This window comes from Halichoeres trimaculatus, unplaced genomic scaffold (assembly GCF_033239565.1).
Source record: "Halichoeres trimaculatus isolate MK-OKI-2021-1 unplaced genomic scaffold, fHalTri1.1 fHalTri1_scaffold_4, whole genome shotgun sequence".
NCBI classification, from domain to species: Eukaryota; Metazoa; Chordata; class Actinopteri; order Labriformes; family Labridae; genus Halichoeres; species Halichoeres trimaculatus.
Genome location: NW_027437182.1, coordinates 31493733 through 31503335, shown reverse-complemented (window position 1 = coordinate 31503335; position 9603 = coordinate 31493733). Strand labels below are relative to the sequence as shown.

General features: G+C 38.9%; 1 protein-coding gene across 1 annotated transcript; it reads left to right on the top strand.

The window, feature by feature from the left end:
* Positions 1-1167: 1167 nt before the first annotated feature.
* Positions 1168-9481, top strand: scly (selenocysteine lyase). The gene is made up of 13 exons (XM_074668858.1): positions 1168-1200; positions 2236-2338; positions 2527-2636; positions 4648-4748; positions 4879-5059; positions 5225-5352; positions 5650-5805; positions 5888-5994; positions 6101-6137; positions 8318-8401; positions 8570-8669; positions 8817-8892; positions 8982-9481. Exons 2-13 carry the CDS (start codon positions 2247-2249, stop codon positions 9133-9135), a joined length of 1326 nt encoding a protein of 441 aa, XP_074524959.1. The 5' UTR covers positions 1168-1200; positions 2236-2246; the 3' UTR covers positions 9136-9481.
* Positions 9482-9603: the final 122 nt, after the last annotated feature.

The window sequence follows — 9603 nt, the reverse complement described above, 5'->3', positions numbered from 1 at the left end:
GACCTGTAGCTCAAAGTAGCCGGAGGGGCTGACATTTTGAGCCCCTTGGTGGCGCTATGGAGCATTATCATTTGCGCAACCAGTGGTAGAAATGCACTGAGGTTGTGACAGATCCTGATTCTGCCATAAAACAGTCCTGACATATTATCCCCACATTGCCCCCCTAATGGACATTTTCCTTGGTCAGAAGCAGAGTTTCCAGGTGGTTACGCAGCACACAAGGCTGCAGAAAACTGACCACTGATCATTCAGTATCGAAAGAAAATTCAGGGACAGGTAAGGTTTGATTTAATAAGTCTGTAATGAGTGACTGATTTTTTGGAATATTTATTCTGTTATTTTTAATGTTAATAAATATGCCTTTTAGAGTTGCTGACCCTTGGTTATTATTATTATTATTATTTCTAGAAAATCAGATGAGGCTCTCTCTGGAAACCCCTGATCTACATCCTCTCACATGATTGTTTTCCTTTTTTTTTTTTTTTGACAGTATCCAAAGCAAGTGACTACTGGGGTTATGCCATTATGCACATAAAGACACATTACTTTGGGATTTGTTATTTCTAAACAATCTATTTTCATTAAAACCGGTTGTTTTGAATATATATTTGAGAGAGCATGACTAAATTTCATCATGTTCTCTCAAACTGTTAAAGCCTGAGAACTGCTGCATGTCCTCAGATCAACTCGGCGCTGCAGGAAACAGCTGGGTTGCCATGTCCGTTAGCAAACGTCAGAGAATGTGTCTCATACAGCTCCATGTATCTTTAGTGTTCAATGAGTGTTCAATCCAAAATATGAATATAATTGTTCATATAAGACTTTAAGATCTTTGGCTTTTAATTATTTGTGTTTTTCACAGACAAGCAAACCAAAGTGTCCGCTTACCTTTTATGCCCCACTTTGATAAAATGTTGAATACAGTAAGAGGTATCTTATCTAAAATAGGCTTTTACTTTATTTTGGTCAAACTTCGTATGCAATCTGTATTGTACATCTAACGCTCCAGTAAACACCATTTTGACCACTACCCGATAACTTTGATTTTTTTGGTTTGTATTTGCGGATTTATCATCATTTCTGGCAACCCAGACAAGGAGCGCTTTAGCCCATAGCCAGTCACCCTGAACAGTTAGCTAGCAGATGATTGACATAGACAGTAATAAATCCACTCAGGACGTCCTTTCATCGTTTTACAAGGTCAGATACCAAGCCTTAAAGATGAGCCTGGCATGTCATGTGGATGAAGATGTATTCGGCTCATTTTGAAACGGTTTAGTTTTAAATAAACGTCATTTCGCTGTTCCAGTGCAGTTCATTGAACTAGCTAGCTTCAGCTAAAGTTAACAGATGTCGCACTCAAAATGTGATCTACTTTGCTAAAAATCACCTCGCTGTGGTTTACATTTCAGGGAAAGAGGGTTTGTGTGAGTTGTGTCAATGCCTAAGCCTTAAGCTTTCTTGTGGTTCGATATAGGGCGAAGTCTGAAACAGGAAGTATACTTCTGATACTCATGACAGCAGCAACTGACAGCTGCATGATCGAGTAAAACAATAGGCTTTACACAGATACACACAAGCGTAGTCATGTATCCGTGACGCAGAGACTTTTGTTCCTTTTACCATGAGCAAACTAAATGTTAGCTTCAAGTGAGCAGTGAACGTAGCTGACGTTTTACCGTACAGTAGCACGTACACACACGTGTACACTACGTGGCAGGGAGGGCAACCAAAGAGTTAACGTCTGACAGCTTCTTTTATTCATATACGTTTTAAATTAATCTGTTTCTACGAGAAATAAAATTATTTCATGACAAAAATCTTTTTGTGTTAATCGAATATCTGTGCTCTGTGCTTACACGGTATCTGAAAACTGGAAGGATCACATCTGCGCTTTGTTTACATAGTATGCTCAGTAAAAACATAAAAAATATGACTTTTTGTGTGGTCTTGGTTGAAACAGACTGTATTTGTCTCTTGTTGTGACTTAGATAAAGATCAGAACACATTGTCTCACCAGTTGATGCAGAAATCCAGGTCATTCCAAAGGATTCACATCTTTTTTCTTAAAACTAACCACAGGCTTTAACTATTCCAGCCCTACAAACAGGTTGAATGCTCACATGAAAAAGTGTAACTTCCACTAATTAGTTAAAGTATTTTTGAGATGTCAGTATAAGCTGAGAAGAGGCACAGACATCAGTCAGTGATGCTAACAGTCTCATTTCTCCTTAGGATTCATCATCATGGCCAAAAAATCTGATGACATCTCTCTGGTAGTGGGTCACACCTTCACCAATCATGACTTTCATCATTATTCTGAAATGAATCAAGACAGGTAAGAAGGATTTATTTACACAAGTGAGCACTTACCTTGAATTAAGGTATTATACCATAATGATGCAGAATTAGGCAGATGTAATGACTCATTAAATGCAGTCTATGTATCTTTGATGAGCTGTTTTACTTTTCTGGGTACACTGTGTCTAGAAGTAAATTTTCTAAAAACTGTTGCATGTATTATAGAATCTACATGGACTACAATGCCACCACTCCACCAGAGCCAGAAGTGATTCAGGCCATCACAGACGCCCTCGAAGATGCCTGGGGCAACCCCAGCAGCAACTACATAGCAGGTTACTGTTTAATAACAATAACAACAACTTTATATTACACTTTTAAGAACATTTAATTTCAAAAAGTTTACAAACAATCAGAAAACAGTCCTAGAAAAGAAAAAAAGAGTCAGTAATTAAAAAATCCAAAATTAAAACCCAATCAAGGGATACAACCTAAGAGGATGTCAGCAAAAGAAAGATACAGAAATTATATGAAAAATTAAAGAAAAAATTGAAGTGTAATCAATAGATGATATTAAAAAATTTGATTATAATATTAAAAGTTAAAATAATGTTAGTTCAATAATAACAACAGCATTTTGTTTAAAATAATGATGCTAACAATGATAACTACAGACACATGGATTAAAAAAAACAGTCATGAAACCTAGAAGAGAATAAAAATATCCAGTAAATGAAACAGTTGAAATAAATAACTTGATAAGAAAGTTTGAACAGGGTAATAATGTTTTACAGAGAGATTTAAAAGATGAAACTGGATCTGTGAGCCTTATATCCTTAAGGATAGGTACTGACTAAGCTACTTTTATAGTCACAGACCAAAGTCTATCAAAAATACTAGGTACCGATTCACATAAAATTATAAGGTTCCATGTTTAGGTACCTAAACGCATCTTTGTGACTGTGAGGGAGTGGAAGAGTAGGGGATTTTCCATGGTGGACATGTACACAGCATTACACGTTTATATACTGCAGAATAAAACGTTAAAAAAAAAAAATAAATAAAATCATTATTAAAAGAATGATGTTTTTTTTACCACATAAACCCAAAAAAGTACAGAAAATTGGTACCAATGAGTACCGATACTGATTGCCAGGTACTGGGCATCAGTACTGTATCGTTTTAAATGTGACAGGTATAATAATAAATTAAAATAATACATTTTCTTTAAAAGCGCCTTTCTAGCACTCAAGGACACTTTACAGAAAACATATTAAAACACACTGCATTAAAATCACAATTGAAATGAATAAAAACAACATATAAGAGTGACACAGTTAAAAGAGGGAGGAAAGTTAAGGGGAGAGCGCGCTTCGAAACGGATGGGTAATGAGTTTTAAAATGAAGTGGGGAAAGGAGTCAATGTTTCTGAGGACCAGGGGAGAGAGTTCCAGAGTTTGGGAGCAGAGCGGCTGAAGGCCCTGCTCCCCATGGTGCTGAGCCGGGCGGAGGGCACAGAGAGATGGAGGGAGGAGGACGACCTGAGGGATCGAGCAGGGGTGGGGATATGGAGGAGATCAGACAGGTAGGGGGAAGCGAGGTTGTGAATAGCTTTGAAAGTACAGAGCAGGATTTTGAAGTGAATTCTGAACTTGACAGTGAACTTGATAGTATCCATCCCTAGACTGGTCAGTCTAAAGTTAAGGGGCTCTGATTAAAAAGAGACAAATACCTAAACCTGAGTCATGATATTTCCTGATTGTGTTTTGAATTTTGCGTAGTAAGCTGTGTTTACATATTTTTCCTTCATATCTGCTTTCTCATTAATGCGGCTGACTGGCGATCTAATCCAAAAAAAACAACACACCACAGAAGGCTTAGCACGGGAGTATACCTGAGACGCGCTCTCACACAAACCTCTAATGACTGTTACTGACTTTATTTCTAAAGTTGCGCGATCCAGTAGATGCTTCATAATTTACAAGATAAAGCACAGAAACAGCAAACAAATGTGGTGTAAAATAGTGCGATGTAATGTAGCGGTCGACAGAAAGTGTCGCTCCTGACTCACCCTCCCTCATTAACCAAAACCAACAGGCTCCAGGTGAGTGGGATTACTTGAAACCACCGAGACACACCCACTGTGACATACCCACCACTCAAGTGCCAGCAGAATGTACACACCCCCATCACATCTGTACAGCACTTACCAACACATCACAAATTAACACACACATTTATGGCTCTTACACTAATACTGATCTCCCTTACTTTCTCTTCTCAGCACTATATATTTGTTGTCACACAGTCAGTATTCAAAAATACACTGGATGTGTTTTTTTCCAGGTGCCAAAGCCAAGGCTCTGATCAACCAGTCAAGAGAGAATGTGGCACAAATGGTTGGAGGCCGAGCAGAGGATATCATTTTCACATCAGGTGGAACAGAGGTAATCTGTGCTGTTGATGTGCCTTTGAGCCAGGTAGTGCAACATATGTGGTGTAGATAGTGATGCTTTCATGTTGTATCCATTCATCCGTGGATCGCCACAGCTTATATACACATAAATGTGTTTTCAGGCTAACAACCTGGTGCTCCACACTGCTGTAGAGCACTTCAAGAGGAGCTACAGGGCTGCTGAGGAAGGAGAGGGGCATCAGAACGGAGGCACGGCCTGCCTTCCTCACATTGTCACCTCTAATGTGGAACACGACTCCATCAGACTCGTAGCTGAGCACCTGCAGAAAAATGGCAAGGCAGGTAGGAAAGAGTCCTGTGAATTTCAAAATAAGATCAACAAAAGGAGACAAAGTTATTTATAAAGATAACATATGTTGGAATATTCAGCAGAAAACTTTACAAAGCAGTTTATATTTTCTGATAACTTTGTGTGTGTGTGTCTGTTCATGTGTGTGTGTGTCACAGATGTGACATTTGTACCTGTGTCTAGGGTAACAGCCCGTGTAGAGGTGGAGGATATTATTGCTGCTGTGCGTCCCAACACTTGTCTCATCACTGTGATGATGGCCAACAACGAGACGGGAGTCATCATGGTAAGACGATGAAGGAGTCTGAAAATAGAAGACGTCAGCTAAATATTCATCTCTTCACACCAGCAGAAATTAATTTATCCTCCTTCAACATATTTCAGAGTAAATCAACCCCTCAGTTTTTAGAGGAGGAAAGATTTTAGAAGAAGAAGACAGGAAAGCTGATAAATCCTTTAATGGGTTATTCATCAAAGATTACATTTTCTCTCAGTGAAAATTAAAAATAACCTCTTACATGTGGCTCTGTCTCTACCCTCAATATGATTTAAGATGTTCACTGATTCCTCTACCTCTTATCAGCCTGTCACTGAGATCTGCCAGAGAGTCAAATCCCTCAACAAGCAGCGTGAGAGGTTCAGGATCCTGCTGCACACTGACGCTGCTCAGGCTCTGGGGAAGATCCGAGTGGATGTCTGCGAGCTGGGAGTGGATTATCTCACCATCGTGGGGCACAAGGTCAGGAATGAGAAGAAACTTCCTGATAAAGTATCAAAAAAAAAAAAGTATTATAATTTAACAGATTTTGTTTCATTTAAAGTTCTACGCTCCGAGGATCGGGGCTTTGTATGTGAACGGCCCTGGCATGAAAACGCCGCTGTATCCCATGTTTTTTGGAGGAGGACAGGAGAGAAACTTTAGACCAGGGTAATACAGTCTTACATGAGAAATTATTCATAAAGAATCATTTCATCCTGCATAAAATATGGACTGTAATGTAAGGTTCTGCTTTCTGTCTTCCTGAATATTACAGCACTGAAAACACAGCCATGATCGCTGGTCTGGGAAAGGTATGTGGTTCATATTATAAACACGACTGAAACTTTAATCAGCATTAAAGCTTGAGGACATGTCAAACAGGCGCTTATTCAGGAAAGCGGATTTTAATAACTCAAAATGAGCTCTAACAAACAGTGGAGGGTTAAATGGAAATGTAGCAGTTGATTAATGATCTTTAGCAGTGTTGGCAGTGGAGGTAAAGATGAGAGACCTCTTTGACTTCCAGTCTCTGTAAATCGGCTCCACTTTCTTCTTAATTCCTTTTTTTCTAAAGGGGATTTGTCCTATTGGTGGCTTAACTAATGATCTACTTATACCAGAGATTATTAATTGACATAAACAGGAAACTAGAAAAGCACTCAGAGAGCGCAGACCTCCACCAAGCATATTGTGATTGTCACCCACACTTTAGTCCTACTTTAATGTTATACTCCCTTTCAGCAGACTGTCTGCTACAATTTGGTGTTAGTTGCAGGTTTATACGATAATTTGTTTCCTGACAGTGTTGAAAATTATGATGACCCAGTACATATTTCATATTCTGGATCCTAGTATCCAGAATATTGGCAGGATCTGGATCATACTTTTACATCTGTCAGAAATTATGGTGACCTTGTCTTGTTTTGTTTTGCAAAGTAATCTGACCATTTATGGTGGAGTTATATACACATATGGTGAAAACAGCCCTATCTCACAATACAATGATAAAGAATCCTTAATAAAAATCCTGGATCCAGACGGTGATCCAGATCACCTCCAAAATTTAATCACTTCTTCCTTATCCTATTTTAGACATTTCCTGAAAATTTCATCAAGATCCGTTAGTTTTTCAGTTATGTTGTTTACAAACCAACAGACAGACTCTCCCTTAACATAACCTCCTTGGTAGATGAAAAAAATAAGATTTTTTCAGGTTATCCAATTTGTGGCTAACCTGAAGTGTAATTCAAATCTTTTAAACTTTAAATTAATGATGTTAAAGTGTGAAGTGCTACTTTTCTCACCTCTTCAAGCTCATCTTTTGATTTGTCACAATAAATGAAATTCCAGAATTTGAGGAAAAATGCTTTTTTCGCCACATAAACCTATGTTTTTTGGTAGATTATTTCTTTGTAGTAACAATGCTTCTTGGTATTAAGTCTTATACTGTATTAACACATGTTTGTTTTACTTCTTACTTGTTCCACATTTATGGGGAACATGCATTTGCAGAGCTGAGTTTGTGGGTTGTGCCCTTGAATCCTCCTCTTCCAATGCCAAACAGTTGGTTCTACTGTTGCTATCAACTCTAGTACCCCGGTACTCAGCTCTGCATCTCATCCCACAAATACATGTTCCTTACATATGTGGCTCTATGTAAAAGAGAAATAAACAGACTTTACAACAGTAAAAGATTTATTACCAAGAAGCTTTTTACAACAAAAATAGAAATAATCTACCAAACACTAATACCTTAACTTTATTTTTCCAAGCTTTATTTTTATTTTTATTTTTGTTTGTATGATCCTGTTTTGAATTGTTTCTATTAGACATGCACCAATCGATTGGCTGGCTGATCAAGGAAAGGTCCATGAAGGTTTGACAGCCAGCCATTGTTGCTTTTTGCTCTGAGACCTAAAACTCAGGACACTTTATTGGTTGTTTAAGTAGAAACATAAAGATTTTATTGTTTCACAGGTAATGTTCAATGATTTTCAGTAAAACAAGATTGGAACATTGAAGGTATATGCTGTCAGTTATAAAAAATAAAAATAAAGATTGGTATCGGCGGGTCAGGCTTTTTTGAAGATCAGTGATCGGCCAGAAAATTGTGATTGGTGCACCCCTAATTTCTATCGTGTCAGTCACCTCTAACATTTCTACACATCAAAATCTGACCAGGGACAAGGACTGCAAATTAGCTGAAGCTAGACGTCTAATATATATTCACATTTTCCCATTGTGGCAATGTGGTATGTATCGTTCCTGTCAAATAAACAAATTAAAAAAAAAAAAAAAAGGAAAAGCATCTTTTTTTATGGGAGTTATTACCACATTAATAAAGCCTCAGTTGTGTCTGTCTGATTTAACTGATTATATTTGTTTAAAAGCATGGCTTGTATTGGTGTTAGATTGAAACAAAGAAATTAAAGGTTAACACCATAATTTCTTTTGAATAATTTAAAGATTCTTATTTGTATGTATCCATCAGGCTGCAGAGCTGGTCACATCTAATCTTTCAGATTACAAGAGTCACATGCTGAGCACCAAACTGTACCTGGAACAAAGACTGGAGGTAGGTTTGTGATCTAATATCCTGCACATGGATGTGTTAGTATATTTTGGTCATGAGTGAAGTGAGTGAATTTATGTCAGATACTGTAGAAAAGTTTGAGGTCATCACAGATTTTTAATCTTTCAATTGTCGAGGAAATGTTTGCATTGGTATATTTTTTTCTTTTAGGCCGTCTTTGCTGACAAGATCCGCTTCAACAGCCGTTACCCCGGCTCTGAAATCCTCCCCAACACATGTAACGTGTCCATCCTGGGCCCAGGATTACAAGGTGATGTCATGACTCCTCCATCTCTGTCCTGTGTCTTTTTGTCCTCCCACCCTGCACTAATGCAGGTCAGGCGCAGGTCGTGACCTCCACGGGGCTGTTTGTAAACTACAAAGGCTCTGAATCATTCATCTCTCACTGCTGCTTTAGGCTGGAGGGTATTGTCCAATTGTGCGAGGCTGCTGGCCAGCGTTGGCGCCGCCTGCCATTCAGACAATGGACACAGGTAACGTAGCCGCCTAATCACCTGCTATTCTCTTTTTCCACACATCAGTTACATAACTCCCCTTCCTCTGCACTGTGTCTGTCCATCAGGCCGTCACACATCCTCCTGAGCTGCGGCATCCCCTCGGAGGTGGCGGCTAACGCCGTGAGGATGAGCGTGGGTAGAGGGACGACTAAAGAAGACGTGGACGCAGTGGTAGAAGATCTGAGGGAAACAGTGCAGCTGCTGGAAGACGCACGCTGATGACAGGAACATTTGTCCTGGAGGTCAAATGAGGATGTACAGAATTAAAGACACATTGGTTTTTATTGTGGATGACATTTTTAATCGGAGGAATAAACGAGGAGAGCTGGAGGCAACGTGAGGGCTGATGTTATAAAGAGATGAATGTGCTCAGCTTTCATCACGTCATATGAGGAGCTAATCAGCTAATTAAAGTCAGGGGACTCTGGTTATAGCATACACTTTAAGTATTCATATAAATACACTTTGAAAGCTCTGTCAGAATTCTAATGTTGCAGATTTATCAGCTGTTGAATCATCCCCGTTGAGAGTAACATGTTGAAGAGTTGTAAAAAATAACACTCATTGTAATCCAGCATGCCTTGGCTCTGACTTCTCCCATTACTTAAGTTTCCGTGCTGCCTCAGCTCCCCCATCTCCAGTGAAGCGTTGGTGCATGTGCCAGCATATGGTCACTGCCACACAAAG